The following is a 26,690-nucleotide window of genomic DNA, read 5'->3' on the forward strand; positions in this document are numbered from 1 at the left end:
ATCAGTACAACCAGTACAACCAACAGTACTAGTGTACGGCCAATCCTTGTCATTGAAGTGAAGGAGTCCAGTATGTTAAACAGCTTGTACATATCTTCAGATGGATTATTATCCAAAGAGAGGCAGATATTTTCATGAAAGAACAGTGCAACTACAGATCTCTTTTAAATATTGTCTTTTCTGCAGGCTTTTATAGGTCAATGAGTGCTATTTGATGGCCAAAATAGTGCCTAGCTTATACTCACAGTGGTTGGAACAATGACAAATTAACCTGATCTCATTCAGTTTCAATGAGACCTGGTGACTTTCTAAATGTGGGATTGTTCAGTAACTTAAAAAAGGAAGGGGGTTTAACTTTATGCAAAGACTGAGCAACTTCTGGCAATATGGAGGAAATCAGTGGCAACCCAAATAAAGATAACACAGGAAATTTGTGGAGGAACTACAATTAAAAACGACTAATGAATATAAAGAGGCAATAAACTTTAATTCTAGACTCATTTCTGTGACATAAGAAATGTTTTCTTGAATTTTTTTAATAAAACATAGATGCCATTGTGTTTAATTAATGTTTTAGGCAATTAACTAGCAGTCTGCTTGTCCAGGCTTTAAACTGCATGCATATCAAAAGAGAATAGAAATGTCAACCTTTGAGCAACAGTGACCGTTGGCAACAGGAAGTGTCTAGCGACAGGAAGTGGACGTGTCTGGTGACAGAAAGTGGACGTGTCTAGCGACAGGAAGAAGTGGACGTGTTTAGCGACAGGAAGAAGTGGACGTGTTTAGCGACAGGAAGTGGACGTGTTTAGTGACAGGAAGTGGATGTGTTTAGCGACAGGAAGTGGACGTGTCTGGCGACACGAAGTGGACGTGTTTAGTGACCGGAAGTGGATGTGTTTAGTGACCGGAAGTGGACGTGTTTAGCGACAGGAAGTGGGCGTGTTTAGCGACAGGAAGTGGGCGTGTTTAGCGAAAGGAAGTGGACGTGTCTGGTGGCAAGAAGTGGACATGTTTAGTGACAGGAAGTGGACGTGTTTAGCGAAAGGAAGTGGACGTGTCTGGTGGCAAGAAGTGGACGTGTTTAGTGACAGGAAGTGGACATGTCTGGTGACGCAAGAAGTTGAGAAAAGTTCAACTTTATGAAAATGACGAGCGACTTTCAGGGCCGACCACCAATGAAAATAAAGCAGGGGAATTCACGTCATTTGTTATTAACTGTTACTAGGACAACCCGAATTAGGAACGCCTCCTAAGGACCTCATTGACCATTAGACATTAGAATATATGTCAGCCTTTAGAGACTAAACCTTAAATGATTAAAAACAACAACAACATAAACTATACACATTGAGAAGTGTGACAAATAAAGATCAGTGTTTATAGGTTTTCATCCATTTCAAGCAACTGTATATGCAATTATTTTGTCACTTAAACCTTAAAAATGTTTTGTGGTAAATAAACAGATTCAGTAAACATAGTTTAATGTTTTAATCATTTTATTTATCAGCATGAATACTTCTCATTCTTCCTAAAGTTTGAGTCGAAATGAATTTAGAAAAACATTCTTTAAAAACTGTAAAAAAAAATCGACTTAAAGTGGTCATAACCTCAACAGAACACAGCTCAAGTCAACAAATATTAAAGTATGTTAAGCATCAAAACACAACCAAAACATTAAATTAGATTAGTTTGTTTTGATCAAAATATAAGGACAAAAGAAAAAGCTTTTCCCAGGATCTGCATGATCCACAACAGAGCAACATGAGTCCAGAAGCTCTCTGCATGCATAATATCAAAGTGCTTCAGTTTCATATATGGCATAACACTCCCCATTAAAACAAAAAAATTAAAGCTTAAAGCTGCAATTCGTAACTTTTGCCTCTCTATCGCCACCTCTGTTCAAAACCAAATTTCTGTTTTCTTTACATATTTCTGCATTTCACTGCAAAATCCAACCCCTTACTATCATCTCACCGTTGTTGGCAAGACCGCTTTTAACAGATTCTATAACCTCCAAAAACATGGATTGCAGCTTTAATAGAGTTTCATTTAAACTTACAGTAAACCACAATGATGCGAACAATGTAAGAAACCCAGACGTGTAAGACACTTTCTAAAAATAAAAACGCGTGATGGTGTCTACATGTTGTCTGATCTGTTTTTTGATCTGATTTTCTTTCTGAATTTTATAATCTGAATAAATGTTAAGTATTAATATCTTCATAACCTGCATATATGACATTAAAAAGCATAACACTATATTTGGTCCTGCAGTTTGTTTTTTGTTGTTAATAAGTGAGTGTATCTTAAACTGTATTTACAATAAACATCATATAGATACCTTTTATTGACATCTATATAAACCTGTCATTGTAAAAAATATTTTTAAAACAATGAACTATTTAAGGTATTTAACTATTTTAGGCAGGAAGTTAATACCTTAAATGTCACTAAAAACGAATTAAAGGGTTGCAAGAAAACGATGCTGATGAGGATTGTGTGTCGTTTTTAACACACTGCCATCAACACGGACAAATTCAACACACTGCCCTAAGATTCGTTGTTTCACCTTTCATTCTTCAACTCATTCTTGTACAAAACCTACAGTATAAATACATGAAGTCTCATTAAAGTGCTTTAGGTTTTGAAAGACAAGACCTACACTCAGTTTAAAGGTACCGTTTTAAGATCTCCACTTACATTGATGCAGATATTTTAATGGCAGTTTCAACTTATCACAATCCCTGATGTTGCCCTGTGCGTATTATAGTGTATTATTTATGTTGTGTTGACATAGCATCACCCAGAAATGGCTAGTGTTGTCATCTTAAAAAAAAATAATAATTAACAAATTCATTAATTTAACTTCTCTTATTGTAAATGGACATGTTTTATAATCATTTATTTTTAATTCCATTATTAATTTTTTTTATTTCTGAAACCGGGGGACAATACTGATATAAAGTCTAAAATTTGGAAGCGTACTCTCTGAGGTAGATAAACCAACGACCACAACGCAACCAGTGCCAAATAAACCACAACAATGCTCGGCAAACAAACTTTAAATTTTTAACACTTTTTTTTTATAAAGTAATGTCTGAAGCAGAGATGCAGAGGATTTGACTCTGTTATATGTACAAGGATATTAAGGGACCGTCTCGTAACCATGTTTAGATATTCAAATGGTCCCGCAGCTGTAACTATTGCACATGCAGACTCTTGAGTTTTTAGTTAGAAGGTTAAAGGCACTATTGTTGAAATATATCATGAATCATACATTTATATTTTAATTACTACAGAACAATTGATGAGTAAATATATGTACATTTTTAAAAGCTTGAACTTTAAAATCAATACTTTAATACTGCCTGGTTTTAGATGTTTAAAGTTTTAAATACTTATAAGTTGTGCTTTTAATGGGCAGTGATGTGTCAATTAAAGCAAGATACATAGTACCATATATATAGAACAGACATTGAGGTTTCATTAAACATGCCATAATCTGCATAATTCATCAATTGAGATTGAACATTCAGTTTGTTAATGGTTTACATTAGCCTATGAAAGACACAAACAAACATTAAATGAAAAAGAAACGGATACATCCATGGTGCATGTCTCTAAGTCCCCATGTAGCCGACATGTATTGGTGTAATTCTGTCATCTCATTACCCCTGACATTTATTTTTGGTATCCATAGGCAGATTTTAGACTAACTTTTGTTTTGGTATACCTGTAACTAAACTGACAGAACGTGAAACTAGCAGCGCCAACATCATAGGCTTGATTCCCAGGAGAGTACAGCTTGAACTGTGAGCTGCTTAGGATCAAAGCATCCGCCAAATGCATAAATGTGGTTGTTTTAAGAAAAACGTACGCAGTGAAATCAGAGGTCCCGTGTAAAGCATTCTGATAGTACTAATAAAGTACACTATGTACAGTTTAGGTGTCTTTTAACAAGTGTGGGATATCTAAACATCCGTGAGACGCTTTCCCATATTGACACAGTTTTGATTGGAGACAGTGCAGTTCCCGGTTCGCAGGTTCGCCTCTCTAAAATTATCAATGCTGTTATTGAGATCCTCATCTATTTCCATGTATTCTGATTTGCTAATGACAGACGAGCTGCGTCGACTGGTGTCCGACGCAATGTTTGGATTGCTCACAGTGAGGAGCTGGGCCTGCTCTTCGCCTTCGGTTTCTCTGTGGTAAAAATAGTTAAAGTTGGAAACGATCACAGGCACCGGTAGCGCGATGGTTAGCACTCCAGCAATGGCGCACAAAGAGCCCACTATCTTGCCCCCTATGGTGACGGGGTACATGTCCCCGTACCCTACAGTGGTCATCGACACCACCGCCCACCAGAAGGCATCCGGGATACTCGTGAAGAAAGAATCCTTCTCTTCAGCCTCGGCAAAGTACACCGCGCTGGAAAACAAAATGACGCCAATAAACAAAAAGAAAATTAAGAGGCCGAGCTCTCGCATACTGGCTTTCAGAGTCTGACCCAAGATCTGAAGCCCCTTGGAGTGTCGGGAAAGCTTGAATATCCGAAACACCCTGACCAGACGGATAACTCTGAGGATGGCCAAAGACGTCGCCTGCTCTCCTCCACCCTTGGGCTCCCTTACACCCTCGTTATCCTCCGCCATCTCCGTTCCAAGCGTTATGAAGTATGGAATAATTGACACCACGTCAATCGTGTTCATCATGTTCTTGAAGAAGGCGGCTTTACTCGGGCAAGCGAAAAAACGAACGATCAACTCGAAAGAAAACCAGATGATGCAGAGCGTTTCCACGACAAAGAACGGGTCCGTCAGAATGTTCGGTCTGTAATAAATCGTGCTGTTGCCTATCACTTGGACCCGTCCGTGCGAATCCTCCTTCAGCTCTGGTAAGGTCTCCAAACAAAATATGATAATGGAAATGAGAATGACCATGACTGACACGATCGCTATCCCTCTGGCAGGCCCCGAACTCTCGGGATGTTCGAACAGCAGCCAGACCTGCCTCTGAAACTCATTCTCTGGCAGGGGACGCTCTTCCTCGCGAATGAAGCCCTCGTCCTCTCTGAATTTTTCCATGGCCTCTTCACCGAGCTCGTAAAATTTGATCTCCTCCGAAAACATATCCAAGGGAACGTTGACGGGTCTTCTCAACCTCCCTCCGGATTGATAGTAATAAAGGATGGCGTCGAAACTGGGGCGGTTTCGGTCAAAGAAGTACTCGTTTCGTAAAGGGTCAAAGTAGCGCATCCTTTTCTTAGGGTTGCCCAGCAGAGTGTCTGGGAACTGGGCCAGAGTCTTGAGTTGCGTCTCGAAGCGCAGTCCTGAGATGTTAATAACCACCCGCTCGCAGCACTCGGGGGAATACTGAGAGTCCTGCGGGTGACCCTGCATGGTGGAGGAAGTATCGTCCATGTTTTCGCCAACCACCACCACAGTCATCCTGGAGCTCAAACTCGCAGTACCGGATGGTAGCGGACGTTCAGGCCGGTTTTGTGCGCATTCGACACCCGATGCCGTTCTGATGGTCAGCGATCCAACACCACATCCAGCATCACGTTCCACCAAGCGTCGACCATCTCCATCTTCAGTGGAGCCCTGCACCTGCTTTGTGCGCTCACCTAGTCGGTCAGAAAATAAAGTAATGAGATACATCCACTACCATGACTGACAAAAACAGATTTTCCACCTAATCCAATATCCTGGAATGCAACTGCAGTCTGTACACGCGGACCAGGATATTTTAAGATTATTTGATTTATAGGTGTCCTCTCCAAAACCAAAATGACATCTCTTAAAACACAAAGTGACTGAATTTAAAAGAAAACAACATCATTCTTATAGCTCTCTTTGAGAAGATGTTCTTATAAAGACTGCACAATATCCTTTAGGATTCTACCACTAAACCACTAGATCTGCTCCATGCATGTGCTGAAACAGTCTCTTGCATACTCCATTCTCCCAGGAGCAAGAAATTCATTTATATTCACTAGTGAACCGAGCCTTATATCTCAGAGTACATTCTGCTCTACTGTATTTGAGGATTTTACACTATATACATGTTTTATATACACAACTACACACTATCTTTTAATGCATCAGTACATTGATATTTTTATTCTTGCTTTGTAACAGCAATGCGCTGTCATGAGCTATCAGAGATGTTTGGTGGGTTAATGCACTGCACCATTTGCCAACATAATCATAATGCATTTATAACGCAAAACAATGACAGCAAATGATGCGGATGTTTTAAGACGTCTTTGTACTTACGTGGACAGCCGAAAGATCAGCGCAAAGCTCCCGTTAATGAAAATCTATCACATAAGGTTACAGCCCGACGGCTGCTAGAGATGTCCGCAAAAATCCATAAAGCAATGATATAACAGATCCGCAACATTCACCTCCTGCCGTCAGATCGCGGGAAACTTGCGGTAAGTTGCTCGGAGCCGTGCAGCAGCATAGAGAGACGCACACACACACACAATACACACCGAGAGAGAGAGAGAGAGAGAGAGAGAGAGAGAGAGAGAGAGAGAGAGAGAGAGAGAGAGAGAGAGAGCGCGCAAGTGGATGTGTAATGCGCAATGCAGACAGGCTCCAGTATGCTGCCAAATGTCCTTTACACATCTGATGGGGAAACACCACAGCTGAACGGCGTAAAAATAACAACGACAGATTCCTATTAAACCCCACTAATCACTGCGACAGCGCGCATTTCACGTTGACCTCAAACACGTTAATTAAATTATAATACATATGCATTTGATTTTTTCATGATGCATATGTATAATAATGCACATAGGTATTTATTCATTTCAATAACATTTATATAAATTTTATATTTCTTCAAGATATGTATGCTTTGCACAAAAATGATTCAAATAAACCTGTGACCTTGATGTTGCTACCAGTTAAACAACAGGAGCAGATGACTGATTCATTTTATAAAGCCTTGAACATGATCACCATGCTTACAAACAAAACAAAAAAAAAATTTCTCATGGTCATATCTTTTTAAACATGATTGAGAACTAGAATAATCTCTTATTAAAATACTTCAGCTATGATCTTTATGAATGTATAGATGATATACTATAGGCCTATTTCTGTTTTTTTTTTTTTCGTTGTCTTCTTCTGAGATGTTTAAATCAGATTATGGTTTGGTTAGTTGAAATAAGATCTGGTTTACAGTAGGAATATCATGCAGCCTTGAGCAGACCAGCCGGTCGTTCCTGCATCTGCTGTGTGGACTATAAGAGCGAGATCAACACATTTCTCCATGGCAACCAGAAGTTCCAAAGAGCGCTGAGAGGAGATGATGATGATGATGATGATGATCATACTGAGCTACTGTCACTAAAGTACTGGGAAAGCATCCATACTATTAAATCCGTGACCAAAAACATGCTTGTAACTAGTACTAGACATGGTTAATACGTTGTCTTATTTAGTGGTTCTGACTGGTTCCATGTGTTGTTGTCATGTGAGTTCTGTCATGAGACACTCAAGAACCAATGAGATATCCCAGGTTGAGGAAATGATGAGATTTTTAAATTTTGTTGATCTAATCCATTAACTCTCTGATCCTTGTTTCACAATTTAAGTCTCTCTTATTTAATACACCTCATAAAAAGAGGTCCATGAAGGAGATAAAATGTGAAGTGCTGTCTTCAGAAGATGAGAACCAGTGCAACAGATGATCAACATTTCATTGTTGGGTAAATATGGATTAAAATAAACCTTCAGTTGATGATAATGTGCGTAACATTTGCCATTTTTAAAGTGTATTATGCAGTTAGCTTTTGTCCCTATAATTTGACAAAATAACTCAAAAACATTTGAGAACCATTTTTGGCTAAATGGTTCCACAAAGAACCTTTGAATCTGAAGAACCTTTCTGTTTATGTTTCACAAACTGATCTTTTTTTGTGAAAATAGGTTCAAATAATAAAAAGGTATAAAAGAAACCTTTCTTCTAGACTACCAACAATTGGTGTAAAATAGCACTAAAAGCTCATAATCATATGGGAACCATTTTAAGTGCTAAAGCGCACCTATGAAGAACCGGATATACTGGGGGTGATATACCGTAGCACCACATATGGTTCTGCATGGCACTATATGGTTCTACGTAGGTGCTATACGGCACTTAAAATGGTTCCCATATGATTACGAGCCAGTGAACAACTTTAAGTGCTATTTAGCGCCAATTGTTTTTAGAGTGAATGGTTCTCAGAGGAACCACAAATGGTTCTTCTAGGCATCGTTGTAACGCATCTTTTTTTTATCTTTAATTTGATCCCTGATTTCCTTCAGCATACTTACTGTATACATAATTATTTTGAAGACAGTTACAGCTATAAATACTTACAAATACTAAAATAAAAATAAAGTGTTTTATTTATTATCAAATCATGAATTAAAGACCGTACAGCAAATAACCTGCTGCCATGATGTATTATACAATCATCATTTTAAAAAAAATTTGGGGGGGTTTTGTAGCCTACATTACACAAATGTAACACTGACAACAAAGCAAATCTAAAAATCTTAATGTTTCTTAAATACTTTATGCAGAATACTACTTCTTGTTTTTTGAGTTTGGGGTGTAATGTGACCTGGACATGTTCTCTGGTTCAATAAAGCTCATTTGAAAGGATTGGTAATGTGAAAAGCAGCACCCAGATGTTGTGCAACTGCTCCAAACATCCAGCATCAAACCGCACCTCATTCTTATGTCATGAAATGAATTCCTCTGTCGTGTATTTCATCTGTTAAACCTGCTGATGCGCACATTCTGGTTTTTGCCTAGCAACAGTCGGCAGTCGTTTATGAGAGCCTCGGATTCTTGCTTTCATTTGGAGGCTCTCGATCAGAGCTCATTGGGTGATCGTGTTGACATGGACGACGTTGAGGAACGACGGGTCGAGTCACCGATTCCCTGACACCGTAAAGAGATAAGATCACAGCTCCTCACGAGCGGAACATCAGCTGAAGAAAGAGCTGCAGTCTTACAGTATGAATCGAGCACCTCCTCCTCTCCCTCCATTCATGAATGCACCGGGCCGTTATATAACCCTCACGCTCTATTTATAGGGGCCATCATATGAAGAAGGGCATGAGGCTCGCGCGGTGCCCTTCAAGACAAACGCTGATGCCCCAGGGGCTTCTGGCTCGGACCGTTGCCTGCTATTATTAGCCACGTGTCACACCATAGCAAACTGAAATGGAGTGGAAATGACAGATGTGCGTATGTGTGTTCATTGGTAATGTGCAGTCATGTGTGTGTGTGTGTGTATGCGGTGATTGCATCATGAAGCGCACTGATTTACTGCACTGCACCATTCCTCATTAAACACAAATACACATCTCATTCACAAGAACACACTAAAAACATCCAAGAGATTGATATACTTACATATATACCCATACATGGTAATTATAATTTAAAAAAAATTGCTAACTACAATAACTCGCTAAAATATCCTGGAGATTGCTATACATAAATTATACATACATGTCATATATTCATAAGTAAATAAATAAAACAAAAATTATTTGCCGAGTCAATTTGCATACGCTTCGTACTACAGTAAATTCTTAAATTATAATTAGTATGAATCAAATTGTAGTAGCGGCAGATATACACACACACAACTCCTTGCAGGGGGAGGAGTTTAGTGACCCTAACGTGATGCATCATTGAACTTAATAATAAAAATGTACAGTAAACATTACGTAATGAATAAATGATGACGAGATGTTGAATTATTGGAAAATAATGCACACCAAAGGTCAATTATACCACGTTATATTCTGATTGGCTGAGAAATGTTCCGTATGCATTCATTTCTGCACACCTAACTTGTCAAATGTCTTAAAAATAGGAACCAGAGGAATGTTTGTGGTAAAAGCGGAATAATTGACTCCGGTCCTTTGAATTATTTGAAAATAATGCACACCTCGCATCGTGCCGTTACACCGTGGGTGTGCATTATTTTCTTATAATTCAATGGCCTGTCGTCAATTATTCCTTACATAAATCAAAGTACTGGAGACAATTATTCATCTTACATTACAACATTTGACAGGTCAGGTGTGCGTTTATGGAAAAATAATGCATACCTTTTAAACATTTCTCAACCAATCAAAATAATGCATTCAACAGCCCTATGGTATTAGTAAGAAATAATTGACGACGGGCCGTTGAATTAGTTGAAAATAATGCACACCCTTCACGGAGTGCCGTTACAGTTCATGTGTGCATTACTTTCAAATCATTTAAAGGACCATAGTCCATTATTCCGCTTATACCACAGGTGGTTATTTTAAGACATACTTCTCATTACAAATGTTTAGGCATCGCCAACAGCACATCAGCAGCTCAACCAACACTATCTCACAAAAATTCGTACATATTCCCTTACAAAAATTAACTATGGTTTTACTACAGTTAAAAAAAACATGGTTACTGTAGTAAAACCATGGTGACCACAAAATAACCAGGATTTTGTCAACTATGGTTTTCAAAAACCTTAGTTAAACTATGGTTAGTGTAGTAAAACCATAGTTTTGCTGATAGTAATCAATACACCAAAAATGGTTACTAAATTTTTACCACAATAAAACCAAGGGTTTTACAAGTTGACTAATTTGTATTCATTCATATGACAACATTCGTAAGTTTTGGTACGATTTGCCTTGACCCATGTTACATTGGCGTTAGGGGTTCGGTTTTGTTGTTGTTTTTTTCATGAGAATCACTTTTTAGCACGATTAACTTTATTAATTAGCCAACTCGTAAAAAACGTACAAATTCTCGTTTTGCTCAACCGGTTGGGTGGGCTGTTCATTCCCCAATTGTGGGTTTGGGAAACATTTATTAGAAGCGTGTAGTGATTACACCGTTCACTTTGTCTAGTGTATGTACTCATGATTTTTTTCTACATAATGTTTGGCATCTGTTTGTTTCCATGTTATTTTTGCATTCTGCACTCCGAATGATCTGTTGAATTGGCAGGTTTGTCAAGTTCTGGATCCAAGAATCAGGCCGCCTTCTCCACCCCCTGTGGACCACAACGCTAACAAAATATTTTAAAATTTGTTGACATAACATTAAAACAATCACAGCAGCAAACTAAATTTGACATCAAGCTAAGCGCCGCCCATTTTCTTTTTTATTGTTTAACTGTTAACCCAACAGAAAATTGTCCTAGCAACCAAATTTTAGTAATAATAGATGATGTAATGACATACATTTGTTTTTCATGTTATCACAGAAGATCATAACACAAAAGTTTGCTCTCTGGGTTTGCATGACACATCTTGGTAACATCGTAATTAAATTCGTTATGGAGACATAAATTGTATTGAAAACAAATTTTATTGCATACATTCTGAATGTACGTTTCTGGTTCATATACCGTATACAGATATAATCTCTAGTATACAACATACACTCTATAACATCATCTTTTGCAAAATTACAGTACATCATAAATTCATATAATGAACTAGACATTTATTTTATTACCCTGTTGAGTAAGAACACTAGACAGAGGACACTAGATACTGGACATTTGAACAGACTCCTGATTTAAACCCACGTACATTTAAACCATTTCTAATGATTCTTTACAAGAGCAGAAAAATACGACAGTCACTCTTCAATATTAAGTACAGGAACTAATACAGGATCATACTGGACATACACGAACATTACAAAGTACTAAAGCTCTTTAGATGGCCGCCAGCAGAAACACACAAACACATACAGTATGGGGCGTGATGACATCATGGGGGACTGTTCGCTGTCATTTAAATAATAATCTGATACAGTTCAGTAGGTTTACATTAGTAATACCTTACCCCGTATATTAAAATGAGTTAATGCAATAGTCAATGACCAAACAATAAACAACTTTCATGGCATTTAATAATCATTGTTGTTTTTCCTGCATACTGTATACGAATACATTTGTTAGGTACACTGTAAAAAGTTGGATCTACTTAAATTACAATTAAAATTACTTTAATTAGTAACACCTAAATATGCACTGTAAAAACTCAAACCATTTAAGTAAACCGGCTGCATTAGGCCATTTAAGTTTTAAAACACATACATCTAAGCACCGCGAACCTGAGTCACGTGCAATTATGCACCCACACTCAAGTAGTGTGAACTTAAATATAAGTGCATAACTGCACATGACTCAATTTGTTTAAGTTCACAGCACTCAAATGTATGTGGTTCAAAACTAATGCAACCGGTTTACTCAAATGGTTTGAGTTGAGTTAACTTTTAGGTTTTACAGTGTGTTGTTTCAACTTAATTTTTTCTCCTAAAGTGAAACTTAACTTATCCAACGTTTTACTTTTTACAGTGTATAATAATGCATCATAAACAATGAAAAATATATATTTTTAAATAAAAATAAGATTAATAAATGCTGAACTTAGTCTGGTCCTTGCAGTAAACAAATGCATAGCCTAATGTTACCGTAACTGTATAGAATCTACAGTCTTTGCACTTTTAGTACTATGTGTCTGATTTATTGTTTTGGCTTGAATGATGCATCGATTATTTATGATCAGTAATTGTAGGGTATGAAATAGCTGATGTGAAATCAGTCTAAGTGAGTCTTTGGATGCGTTACAGTACATTCATAATACAGATTGAATCAAATCACTGACATCATCTCAATACATACAATCTAGGATGCATATTAATGTCAATTCTTTGTTACAGTATGATATAACATGGGATTTAAGGCACTATCAAAGAAATATATTTACACGAAACAATTACGTTTGACATCATGTGCAAAGCAACAGTGATATTTTCACCTTTGTATTCATACGTTTTTCCATGAATTATTGCTATCAAAAACTATGGTTTTATAGACAAAGCTTAAGCCTATAGACACGTGTTTGAGGCGTCTCAACTGAAAATAACTTCCACTGACAGATCTTAAAATAAGCCAGTGCCATTGATTTGTCTCAAGATCCACACCAGTAATGTCTTTTTCTAAGGCATGTTGCTTAAAGATCTTAATTTAATGAAGTCGTAGTCCTGGCTTTAGCTAAACCTTATCTGTGAAACCAAGCCAATAAGTGCCAATATATAATCAGCAGTCACAGCGCTTTTCATGTCATCAATTCAATTCAATTCATCGAGTGCACTTTCAATACACCACACTTGATTAATGAAAGATTAAAGGAACATATCAGAAATGCACATCGCTTTGCATAATTCTCTTAACAGGCAACAGTGTAAATAAATACACATGTGAGTATAAATGCAACACACAGCTGACAGAAATATGATGGGATGTTTATGAAAAAAAAAAACAGGGAGGTTCCATGATTCATGTTTAAGTCATCAATTTAAACGTAAATTTTAATTATCCCACCACAAATCGAGTCTGTCCACAGTTTACATGTGAACGTCACTATAATGTTCATTTAAAACATCAGATTTGAGCCGGGTGCTAAACTTAATGCTGCATTTAATAGAAAAATCTAATTATTGTTGAAAGACCAAAAGTGCAGAAACGTCAATTAATGAAATGCATAACATACATTTTTGCTTTCATGTGTGTTTGTCTTAAAAACCAATGCACAAGATGTCACGGTTCAGGCAGTTGTGTAGACAGCTTTGTTGTTCCTAGCGATGGGGAATCCATTTTAATGGATTTCTATGGAAGTCAAGCGTTACGCGGCCAGGATGGATTGTGGGATTGTAGTGCTCTGGTTGTTGTGAGCGGCAATCTTTCACTACAGTGGAAATGTACACAGACTTGTAGTGACATCGCTCCCAACCTGCATGTATGTCTGTTTTGTTGCGAGTTGTGTGACGTTTATGTCAGAAACAACAAAATCTAATGCAATAGTGAAACACATTGTTTTTGTAAAAATCTTACTTTCAGGGCCTTGTGGGAATGCTTTTGTGTGATGGAGTTTTTAACAAATAAATAAATCATGATTTAAACGCGTTAATGTCAATGTATAATGATATTAAACATAGATGATTATTATAATTATGTGGGAAATAACATCTTTATGTCATGCAAAGTTGTGTGTTTAGGGCCTTAAGATGATACTGTAGTCGATGTTGATTTGATAAATGTTGAAATTTTAGAGAAAGCACTGCAATGGAAATCACCCTAAACATACAAACTGTTTGTCATGCGCATGGAAAAGGCCCATATTTACATACATATGAATGTTTCATCCAAGCGAATATATAAACAATATTGATGAGCAATAACTTCACAATTCTAAATATCACTTTTGCCATAAAACATCAGTTAAGGAAAAACTCTCAAACTTTTTGGGGGCATTTTGTACAAGTTTTTCTCGCATATGACTTGTTATGCCACGTTCAGATTAAAGCATGTCATTAATATTTCTTGATGATTTGCAGAGTATATTTGTACAAAAGCAGAACAGAGGCTCAACACATCGTGTCCTCCTTACAGTTACACGGAAATGTTGGTGCGAGCCTTTCCAGAAATAAGGCTTATGATGTGCTGGATGTAACTCAATACAGCGAGGTAAACAAACAGTAAATCAGCACAGTGAGGTAGATGCTTTCAATGACTGGCGATAAAGCATTCTGACACTATCAATAATCACAACATACTGTAGAAGACACAAACATTTGTGTTTGTACTGCATAAACTATTTTAGGAGAAAAGGTGACAGAATTGAACATTTCAGCATTTCGATTCTTTATACTGCGATCAAAATAAAGCAAGTGAAGGACCAACATGAAAATCAACAAGCAATAACTTTAAAAAAAACTACAAAAATAACCTTTCAGCAGTTCAACCCACACCGTTCTTATATAAAATCTATAATACTTTAAAAAAATAGATATTTAACAATGTTCACCTCAACAGTCAAGTAATTTGTCATTATTAATATTTTGTCATTTTGTCGTTGTCATTGTTCCCATTTCTATTTAATGATTTTGTGCACTTGCTGACGAGTCAAAATAAAAAATAAAATGATAATAAAAAAATGTTCACGCGCGACATCATGTGTTTTGGTATAGCATACTGCATGATATGTAATGTTTAAATGTGACATATGCATACATAATCACACATACATACAGTACACACTCATTTCAACAGCATGTTGTTTTGGGGCAAACAAACGTAAGGTAAGCATTTGTTTGCACATGTAATCCATGATCAAGTAAATCATTTTCTACCTCGACACTCTTAAAATTTTCATTTTTTCCCACACTGTCCGGGTGTCAAGTTTTTGACAAAATTAATCCTTTTACCAAACTCGTTCAAGGCAAAAAAAAAAACATCCAATAGAAAAAAAGTTTGCTCCTTAAAATGTTGTCTTTTGTAGATCGTGTAATTTGTTTCTTCCCATATGAAATGTTCAGGTTGGTTACATGAAGAACTGGAGGTGTCCCATCCACATACCTGAAAATCAACAGAAAACAGCTCTGATACATCGTTTCAGCAACAAATCAAAAAATAAACACCATTTGGCTTTGTAAATTGATGAAACCTGTTGTTTTTAAACAGTTAAACTTCTTTAAATATCCAAATTATAAATAACCAAATTATTGAGTTGTACTCAAACGCTTCGGTAGACCAACTAATCAAATTACTTTCAATGGTGACAATTTTTATAATCGACTATTATTATTATTATTATTATTATTATTATTATTATTATTGTTATTAATTTCATTGATAAGTTGTTGCAGCCTAGGTCTGTTAGTTAAGTTTGCTGATGTTAAGACTTTACTTGAATACAGCACCATTGTCAAACAAGTTTATTTATCCATCCATAGTGATGCATGGTGTGGTTCAAACTTTGTTTTTTTATTTTAGCCGTACGCAAATGTCCTGGTATTCAAACCCATGACCTTTCTGTTGTTAGCATCATACTTTTAAAGTAAACTTGATACCTTTTCTGTATCCCGTATGTTACTTTGAATTAATCTGAAGGTAATACTATAACATACAGTGGAGTGAAAAGTGTTGGCCCCCTTCCTGATTTTTTATTTTTTGCATGTGTGTCACACTTTCATGCTTTGATTATGAAACTAATTTGAATATTTATCAAAGATAACACAAGTGAACACAACATGCAGTTTTTATTATGAAGGGAAAACCAAATCCAAACACACACGGCCCGGTGTGAAAAAAGTGCTGCTGAGCAAAAAGATCATAAAGGCTCATCTCAGATTGAACTTTTGGGAAAATACTCTGTGTGGACTGACGAGACAAAATTTAAACATTTTGGAAGGTGTGTGTCCCATTACGTTTGCCATAAATGTAACACTGAATTTCAGAAAAAGAAGATCATAATATGATGGTGGTAGTGTGATGGTCTGGGGCTGTTTTGCTGCTTCAGGACCTGAAAGACTTACTGTGACAAATGGAAATAAAATTAAATCAATTCAGCTGTCTACCAGAAAACCCTAAAGGAGAATGTCCGGCCATCTGTTCATGACCTCAAGCTAAAGCGAACTTGGGTTCAGCAGCAGGTCAATGATCCAAAACACACCAGCAAGTCCAACTCTGAATGGCTGAAGAAAAACTAAATGAAGACTTTGAAGTGGCCTAGTCAAAGTTCTGACCTCAATCCTATGGCATGACCTTAAAAAGGCAGTTCATGCTTGAAAATCCCCCAAAGTGGCCGAATTACAACAATTAAAACTGAATTAAAACTGCAAAAATGAGTGGGCCGAAATTCCTTCACAGCGTTGTAACAGACCCATTGTAAGTTATTGCAAACGCTTTATTGCAGTTGTTGCTGACAAAGTTGTAATTAGGTTTAGGGGACAAATAATTTTCAAACAGGGCCATGTGGGTTTAGATTTTGTTTTCTCTTCATAATAAAAACTGTTTGTTATTTTTAAATAAATATTTACATTTGTTTCATGATCGGAAACATTCAAAAAAAAAAAAACAGGACATCAGTGAAATCTGATGACAAAATTTGCATAATGCACACCGTACACGGACCCTTGCACATGCATGAAAACAAAATTAATACTTTAAAGCTTTAGAGTTGTAGGATATAAGAGTTGTTTTTATGTCTGAATCACGGCCGGAGTGGGGCCACTTTTCAGCCCGGGAGTTTCAGGCCCAAGACCGGCCCACTTTTTCCATAGTGTTATTCCAAATTAGCACTTTTTTCAAATTGGACAAATAAAGCAACAGTTCAGCTCTTACTATTGTTTTTATTAATATCATGGTTAAACAAATAAGGTAAAAGTTGAATAATATTTCACTTAAGATGAGAAGTTAACAAAAATATTCCTACACTCTAAAAAAGGCTGTGTCACCCCTGACCCACAATGGGTAAACACTGGACAGAACACATGCTGGGTTAAAAACAACCCAATGTTGGGTTGTTGTTATGCAACCATGGATTATAATAACCCAACAGTTGGGTTAAAACAACCCAACTGTTGCGCAATTTTAACCCAGCAGCGTGTTCTGTCCAACATTTACCCATCATGGGTCAAAAACAACCCAGCCCTCCCTAGAGTCTATTCCACAAGAAAAGGTTGATAAATTGCTAATGCTATGAGGGCTATGATTAATCAGAAGCAAGTAGAAATATAAAACCCAGTCCTAATTAAAAAAAGAAAACAATTTGAAAAAAATATTGAATCAAATATTCGGTAAATATATAGCATAACAAGTGATTAATAAGCTTTTTTCGGATGGTCATATTTTACTGGGAACACAAAAGGTGTTATAGGGTTCTGAACACAACCTTGGTGTTAAATAACTTTAATTCATATTGTTTACTCATGGCATCCTCATTTTCAGCGGGGTATCTGCTGCTCAGAAGCTGCTTGCATAATATTTGCAAAGTCTATGAATCGCCATGTATACACAAAAGGCTAATATTTTAACAAAAAAAACGTTGGCTTGTAAATAGTTTGACAACGGTATTAGCCGAATAATTACGTTGCTAATGCTAATCATTACTAGGCTTATTTCTCTTTAAGTTACCTGTTGTTGTCACTTTTGTTTGTCCTCTTGAAAATAAATCTGTAAGTTTGGCACATTTGGCAGCAGCATCCTCCTCCAATGGATTTTTTCTTCAACCTGTTTTTACGCCCTCCTCCTCTCAGACGCGTATTGTTACGGTAGGGCCGGCCCAGCCTACCGGAGAAAAGTTTTCTGGGACGTGCTATGGACCGAACCAACTCTATGGGAGGGGGGGAAAACTCCCTCACATGGTACAACCCATGCAGAGCTGCGCGCTGTCAATGCGAAACGTGTGAAGTGTCATTTAAAGAGAAGATAGACTCACTAACGTGACAAATGTAAAAAAAAAAAAAAAAAAACTCGACCGGCCCAAAAGTGAAGCGGCCCACCGGGAATTCTCCCGGTTCTCCCGATTACCCACCCTGGGCCTGGTCTGAATGTTGTTCTGTCCAAACAAAACTATGCTCTGCGACATTTGATTGACTGATACATTTCCTAAATAACAAAACATACATTTGAATAAACCAGATTTGCTTTTCTTGCATTATTGGGCTGTTGTTAAATAGAAATGTAATCATATTTTTAATGTAAAATTATAATTCACAAAAAAATTGTGTGGTTCAGGCTGAATTAATTTTTTGACACTTGAGATTATGACTGAATAACTTCTTGAAATTTCAGCTTTGAAGAAAGCGTAACAGGAAGGTTTGAGAGATCAACCCGCAGTGTGCGGTCATTATAAGCAGAACTAAAGCTGTGCACTGCAGTCAAAGTCACTGTGACCTACACGACACCTGTGCGCTGTAACACAAGCCACCAGCCCGAGTTCCACACATGACTAAACCGTTATACTAACACTGTTATTGTGCTTTGGTCACCATGTTTTCCAGCCGAGAAAACCTGCTCCTGTCAATGCGTATTCAGACCCTCAGACAGAGTATTAAGGGGCCAGAGTTCCTGGCTCATGAGGAGTCACATGTCGGTCACCAATGAACTTCAAGTGCTGAAGGTTCCTGGATTACGAAAGTTACAACAGCCAAAAATAACACGACCTTTGGAAAAGTGAATATGGCGGTCAAAAGGGATGCCTTTGTGTTTTTTGCCTGTACTTAACCATTCTGTCAAATCCTAACAAAACATCATCAGGGACGTCCCCATTTTCCCCATTAATATTTGTATTAATGCAGAAAGGTTTTAGTTGGGGTTAGGTTCTAGTTTTTATTACTAGCTGATAAATAATAGAAGATTATTGAATGTACACCATTTAAGTGCGTGTGCGCTTTATTCCTTTTACCATGAGAGCGGAAAAGCATTCCCTCATAAAACATTAAACACACAATGTAACACAACAAAAGATGAAGTGGGTCAGGAAATACCCTCTTGTAACCTGACCCGACCGACTCAAACAGCTGCAGTGGACAGACCCTCCTTACCTTACTGGATTCTCTCAAATTATTATTTATGTTCATGTGTGTCTATCTCAGATAAGTCATTTGAGCAAATCTAATGCTAAATTCAAACATGGATGCACATCAAATCTCTTTGCTTCCTTTCTGTCTTTTCTGTTTGGACTGAGAGCTGAAGTCAGACGTGCATCCATATTTGGTGCTAAAACTGCAAAATAACTGAACTAAACTCTTCAAGTTTAAAATATTAATTTTATATTATATTAAATATTAAAATATTTAAAATAACCTAAAGAGCCCCAAAGGGGACATGGAGCAAAAATTAAATAGTTTAGTTTCACGTGTGCACGTGAAACTACCGCATTTAATCAAAATCAGTGTCTTTATTCATGAATATGTCTTCGTTGGTGTCAAATGACCTCTGCCAGTGATCTGACTTTTCTTTGTAAGCCTCTTTACTTACATTGAACGGGTAAGTCCAAGGATGCTTCCATATCGTTCTGCCGTATTGATAAACTATAATAGCAGAGAGGGACAAAAAGTACTAGCCTACCAACGCGTTTCCACAACACCATTCAGAACACGTGAACCAGCTGCAATAACGGCTACCGTAGTTGCAACACGCAGTTGGAAAAGCAAGGCGCTAGAGAGCACTGTTTGTTTGAATGCAAAATACAATTTCACCACTAGATGGGGTTAAATCCTACTTATTGCCCCTTTAAAAAATTCTGCACATGAAAGTTTCACGTGAGCACATGAAATTAAGTTTTTGATTTTTTTACCCCAATGTCATCTTAGGGGCTCGGTACATTCCCATAGTCGTGCTTTAGTAGACATTTAATAACCCACTGGAGTCATTTGTATTATTTTTATGATGCATGTATGGGCCTTAAATGAGCATTTAAATGTATTGAGTCCCATTTGGGCACTTTATTAAAATATTTTTTATGTTTAATTGTACAAAAGACGTCATATATCTGGGAAGAGGTAAGAAATTATTAAATGACAAAAAAAAAATTTTTTTTTTTGGGGGGGGGGGGGGTTAAAAAATTACTTTAAACCAGAATTTGAATGTTAATGACATATAAAATTTTGAATCCCCAATTTTTTTACACTCTCTTAAGAGTAATGCAGTGAAAATAGTAATATTACAGTGTTTTGGTGTCTTACAGATATTGTGAAACAAAATATTTGAAAATGACAAAAAACTCTGCATTTGTGTCGCTATGTTTTTTTACGAAGTCATCCTAATTAAATAAACTGGTTTGACCGGCAAACACTTGGTTTGATTTTTTCCTGTAAGGCTAATATGTGAATGTAAAATAGCAGTGATAAGAAATGATAATGCTCAGTATTTCATGGATGAAACACACAATCTGCACACTTTAGCTTCAACAGACCTGTCAATCATCATGAAGGCCTTTATTTCTGTTTCATGTGTGGTTGGAAATGAAAGTGTCCTCTGGCCTTTCTGATAAACAAGAACATACTGCCCTCTAGCGATTAACATAAAATATATCACATACAAGCTCGTGTTTGGTGCATTATAACAAACCTCAGATTACCTGAATCATTTTTGTTCCTGTGGTAGACTTCCATTTAAAGGAGCAGAGAGGAACTTGTATGTTGGAGGGGTCTGAGCAGATACATCAATTTCCGGTTTTCCCCTTGTTGACATTGCAGGAATCCTCTGTAAAATTGATTTTAATCCAACCAATAGGCATCCTTGTTATCCCCTCCTCGCAGTGACGTCACAACGCATCCTTTGACTGAACCTATGGGCTGAACTCACGATCTCGTGGCGTTGGTTGCAGAGCAAGAAATGTTGATGTTTCTTCATGTTTATCAGATGCATTCTGGTCGGCGTGGACAATAATTTTGTCAAACTATTACGGTGTATTTGATCATCTGTGAAGGGTTGCACAAGACGGATTTTTTGGTTGCCAAATATATCAATTTATTTTTAAATGCGTTCTATTTATGAGGCAACCATGTTTTATTTAAACAAATGAATTTAGAGAACAATGTAATGCCTGATGTCTCGAGAACCGTCTGGAAGGTTGCTATGGAAACACATCCTTCTGGCTGCAGCTACCATCTATGATCACTAGGTGGCGCTATTAGATTTTAAAAATCTATCTGAATGTGCAGCTTGCTTATTCATTCCATCACTGCACATCTGTTGATCATATAAAGCTTACACAAATGTTGCTTTTGCAAAAAAAAGCAAGAAGATGCAATGACCTGTAAAGTTAAATTTCAATGTTTCAGACGTCTAATATGAGTGAGAATGTGATGTTTGAAATTATAAAGCTTTTCTGGAGATATGCGCATCTCAAATGTACCTGTTACGGCCACTAAAACAACTGGAATTAGCTGGAAGGAGTCTGGGGGGGTATTAATTAATTATTTATTTTCAAATTAGATTGCATTTCAACTGTCCTCAATATTTAATTTAAAATTAAAATATCGATATTGGTCCTACTGTCTCTCTCAAAAAGCGTAATGTACGTAAACTTCATTACCGAAATGCGTAAAACTAACGAATGAGAACACGAGCAAAGTGCTTCAGCTTGATTTCATCGGGCTTGCATCTAATAAATATAATAATTTACGTTCTCTATACTTTTGTGCGGCTATACAGCTACTGCGTCCTACTCTACGCCACGCGCTTCGACGATCACAACAACGGAAGACAGTTAAGAAAATAATCGCACAGTTAAAAAATAATCGCACAGTTTTGTTTTTCAGATGAAGCTGTGTTCCTCACAGACATCTGCCCGAGCCGAGCAATGATAAGGATGCGCGCACGGAGAAAGATGCGTTCTTTGGGCGCGTAAATGTCCGCGTTCACACATCGGTGAGTTTTCCCGTGCATGCTTTATGGGGGCTGCAGTTGGTGTACTTGACCGAATCTCCGTCCTCCGAGTCCAGGTACTCCGATTTGGACATGGACTGTTTGCTGTCGCTCCTTTGGAACTCGCCATAGGAAGGCTGCTGCTGCTGACCGCACGTCACGTGCGTGTACTGTAACTGCTCCTCGTGCTCGGTCTCTCTGTGGTAAAAGTAATTGAAGTTGGACACTATGACGGGCACCGGGAGCGCGATGGTGAGCACGCCGGCGATGGCGCATAAAGAGCCCACGATCTTGCCCCCGATGGTGACCGGGCACATGTCTCCGTAGCCCACGGTTGTCATGGAAACCACCGCCCACCAGAAGGCATCGGGGATGCTGCTGAACCCCGAGTCGGGGTCGTCCGTCTCGGCGAAATACACGGCGCTGGAGAAGAGTATGACCCCGATAAAGAGAAAGAATATCAGCAGACCTAATTCCCGCATGCTCGCTTGCAGGGTCTTCCCCAGGATCTGGAGACCCTTGGAGTGTCTGGAGAGCTTAAAGATGCGGAACACCCGCACCAGGCGAATGACCCTCAGGATGGCCAGAGACATGGCCTGCTGCCCGTTGCCCTGGTGCTCTGCCAGCTCCAGACCCAGGGTTATGAAGTAGGGTATGATCGCCACGATGTCGATGGTGTTCATAATGTTCTTGAAAAAGGCGGGCTTGCTCGGGCACGCAAGGAACCTCACCAGCAACTCAAATGAGAACCAAATGATGCAGAGGGTCTCCACGATAAAAAACGGGTCCGTGAAGGGATTTGGCTTCTTTGAACTTACGGTTCCGTTGATGGCGAGCTGCTCCTCGTGCATTTTCCCCTCATCCCTAAACTCTGGTAAAGTCTCCAAACAAAAGATGACGATGGATATTAAAATGACGAGCACCGAGACTATTGCGATCCCCCTCGCGGGTCCAGAACTCTCTGGGTACTCGAACAAAAGCCAGACCTGACGCTGGAACTCGTTTTCCGGCAAAGGTCGCTCTTCCTCCTTGATGAACCCCTCGTCCTCCTTAAAATTCTCAATGACCTCCTCTCCCAACTCGTAGAATTTAATCTCCTCCATGAAGATGTCCACGGGCACATTGACGGGTCTCCTTAACCTCCCCCCGGACTGATAGTAGTAAAGGATGGCATCAAAGCTGGGTCGGTTCCTGTCGAAGAAATACTCGTTCCTCAGCGGATCAAAGAAGCGCATTCGTTTTCTGGGGTCCCCGAGTAAGGTGGACGGGAACTGCGCCAGGGTTTTCAGCTGCGTCTCAAAGCGCAACCCGGAGATGTTGATAACCACCCGCTCGCAGCACTCCTGACCCGCGCGCTCGGGGTCGTAAACATCTTGGGATAGGGCTGTCAACGCCACGGTCTCGTCGACGTTCTCCCCGGGCACCACGGTCATGTTTGTCCCCTCAAAAGGGCGATCGGGTCCGAGCACTTGTGGAGCGGCGCGTAACGCGTCACTTCGCTGCTGCTGCCGCGCGCATTTTCCCCGCGGAGGTGTCTCTTCATTCCCTCTCCGAGCCGAGGCTGGCGGTCTGGTCGACTGGCTGTCACATTCCCAGCATTTTAAACAGCGACGCCCTCCCTTCTTCCTTTCCGCCCTCCGCGGGCTGTCTATGAATATACATAATTAGCGTATAATGAATACGAGAACGCGCACCTAATCCATCCAGTGTCTAGAAAGATGTAAACACACCGTAACTATTTCTTTGTCAAACTTGACGCCAAAATGAGTTTGCGCTCAAAAAACTCATTTGACCAAGTAATGTCACCTGTGGATTTAAACTACTCACCCTATGACGTCACTTTGTAAACAGTACAAAATACAAAAATATTGCAGATACTATGCACGTGTCTGTAAATCTCTTAAATGCTTCACTGACTGGGCGGGTGGAATTTCGTGGCCAAGTTAAAAAGGGTGACGTGGAAAACCCAAAATAGCAATAGATTTCTTTTCCCATGGAGTAAATCCGGGAGCAGCAATAGGGGAAAACTGCTCAGTGTGTGCTGCATAGGGTTTAGTTATATGCAAGTTTATTTATTTAAAGGTCAAAGTTAAAGAAAATGAATGCATCATTTCAAAATATAATTTTCTAATAAACCACAGTGCATTTTTGCATATATTGGTTTCCTTCTTTAACCCTTCAGTTCAATTACATCATAAATCAAGACATAGACAGTCAAACACATCTTTCTTCAATCTATCAGTAATGCAAAAGGTTCTTCAACTCTTCTATACATTTATTTTTAAACTACAAAATACACAAATACATCCACTGGCTTTCATTAGACTCATTAACATGCTTGAATGTGTTCATGACCTTCATGGTTTAAACTAGTTTACACACTGCCTTGAAATACAGCAATGATTCTGAAAAGGAGGAGCCTGCGTTACATCATGTCATCAAATAAAAAACTGTATTCGCTTGTTGGTGAATTTCATACTTGTAGCATTTATATTTTACAGTGCAAATACCTTCAGTAGAAATAAATTAATAGAAATAAAGCTGAATTTTGATCATTATTTTATCAGATCACTGTCATGCATGAGAAAGATGTTGTGTCTCAGAGAAAGAAAGGTTACTTTTTTACAATTTTATAGATTGGTGAATATCAATCTAAACAATGACATTACTATTCTTCACTCGTGCACACGGGTACGTCAGGTATCTAGCATCAGGTGAACTCTATCAAGGTGACTGTCTCTGCAGTGATTGTTTATGTTGCTGTGAAATAGATCACAATAAGGTTTACCGAGACAGTCTGTCATTTAGTCTAGGGATGCATTATAGGATTGCAGGTCACTGCCTGCGTCCTGAACACAGAGGATGATTCAATTCACAGACTCCACCTACATTATAGGAGAGCTGCTGATTGGACAAATAAAAGAAAAGGTGACATTGTGTTTGATTGTGTGTGTGTGGGGGGGGGGGTAATTATCACGTTGGGGGGACCAATTGTCCCCAACAAAGATAGGAGTATATTTTGACCTTGTGGGGACATTTTGAGGTCCCCATGTGGAAAGAAAATTTTAAATCAAACAGAATTATGTTTATTGAAAACGTGAAGAGCAGATTTTTCTTTGATGGTTTGGGGTAGAGGAATAGAATATACAGTTTGTACAGTAAAAAAAATTACAAATGCCCCCACAAAACATGGAAACCCAACGTGTGTGTGCATGTCTGTATCACTCACCTTAACATTCATTCTGTGCCTGTGTTTATCCAACGTTATCTCATGGAAATTCATACTCATTTTATGAAGTGGTTAATTCATATTAATTTGTATGATTTGCCTTAACCCTGCCCCAAACATCACTTCACAGGGGCAAAAGGTAATGCGTTTTTGCATGATTCACTTTGTATTATATGATTTAGCCAACTCGTAAAATATGTAGGAATTCTCCTCAGATTAGGATTGTTTATCAACATGCATTGTTCAAATGTAGTACACAAATATTGTTGAAAACTCTTGGGAAAAAATGTGTTTTAGATACTGTAAATAACCGCTTTATAGCCTATTGTATGTTTTACCTTTTAATGACTAATGATATTCAGTAAGACACAATTGAGTTTCTCAGTTAATATGAGCTCAAAGTATTATAATAAAATAATATTTAATAATGATGAAATAAAAATGACGCACTGCTTTTAAATACATTTAGGTATTTACAAGATGCTTTTAAACTCAAACTGTTGCTTCATATGAATTAAAAATAAATGTTAACATTAGACATAACCCATCAACATTCAGAACTTATTCAGCTCAAAGTGTTATAAAAATCATTTTGTGTTTTTGCTTAAGTTCTTACAATTTTTAAAAGTATTATTGTCTGGATTATTAAATCAGTTCATATGCTGTCTTTTGTTGAGGTTTTTTTAATATTGGGCTGAATTATATCAAATTATGCATTATATGCAATACAAGCTCTTGTCTCAAACACCTGATGAAGTGTAAAACACGTGATTATGAGGAACAGAGAGTCAGATTTCCTCCTCTGTTGTCTTGTTCTCAGTATTGTATGGACTGCTTTCAAAATGTACTTAAGATGAAACTGCTGGCAAACATACAAGCCTTCAAAATGTACAGGGTGCATATTAGAGATATATTTGGTACCTTTGAGGAACTACCTTAATGGTATAAATTAGGACCTTTTTAAAAAGGTATACATCTGAAAGTGTAGCTAAAACATTTCTCTAGATGTGACTGATTTATCACACATTTGTGCTGAACGTCATGTTTTCTCACTGGTAAGAACCTTCATGTGTTTTCCAAACCATATGTGTTAAACAAATATATACTCTCTCTTTGAATACTTGCATTTCTTGTTTGGTTTGTTTATCTTTAAATATACATCGTTCAAGTACACAGTGTCTCACAAACAGTAGCAAGTAACTACAG

General features: G+C 37.9%; 2 protein-coding genes across 3 annotated transcripts; both read right to left on the minus strand.

Moving 5' to 3' along the window:
* Nucleotides 1-1,486: 1,486 nt before the first annotated feature.
* Nucleotides 1,487-6,506, minus strand: kcna1b (potassium voltage-gated channel, shaker-related subfamily, member 1b). The gene is made up of 2 exons (XM_055191316.2): nt 6,279-6,506; nt 1,487-5,626 (listed from the first exon to the last, which is right to left on the minus strand). Exon 2 carries the CDS (start codon nt 5,445-5,447, stop codon nt 3,972-3,974), a length of 1,476 nt encoding a protein of 491 aa, XP_055047291.1. The 5' UTR covers nt 5,448-5,626; nt 6,279-6,506; the 3' UTR covers nt 1,487-3,971.
* A 5,008-nt stretch (nt 6,507-11,514) lies between these two features.
* On the minus strand, nt 11,515-24,056 carry LOC129431662 (shaker-related potassium channel tsha2-like). Of its 2 annotated transcripts, none has more exons than XM_055189620.2 (2): nt 20,964-24,056; nt 11,515-15,454 (listed from the first exon to the last, which is right to left on the minus strand). In XM_055189620.2, exon 1 carries the CDS (start codon nt 23,686-23,688, stop codon nt 22,249-22,251), a length of 1,440 nt encoding a protein of 479 aa, XP_055045595.1. In that variant the 5' UTR covers nt 23,689-24,056; the 3' UTR covers nt 11,515-15,454; nt 20,964-22,248. The 2 variants fall into 2 exon arrangements, with proteins under 2 accessions (XP_055045595.1, XP_073725881.1); XM_073869780.1 differs by having other exon boundaries at nt 20,954-24,056.
* Between the last annotated feature and the right edge of the window lie 2,634 nt (nt 24,057-26,690).

Source organism: Misgurnus anguillicaudatus, chromosome 1 (genome assembly GCF_027580225.2).
Source record: "Misgurnus anguillicaudatus chromosome 1, ASM2758022v2, whole genome shotgun sequence".
Lineage (NCBI taxonomy): Eukaryota > Metazoa > Chordata > Actinopteri > Cypriniformes > Cobitidae > Misgurnus > Misgurnus anguillicaudatus.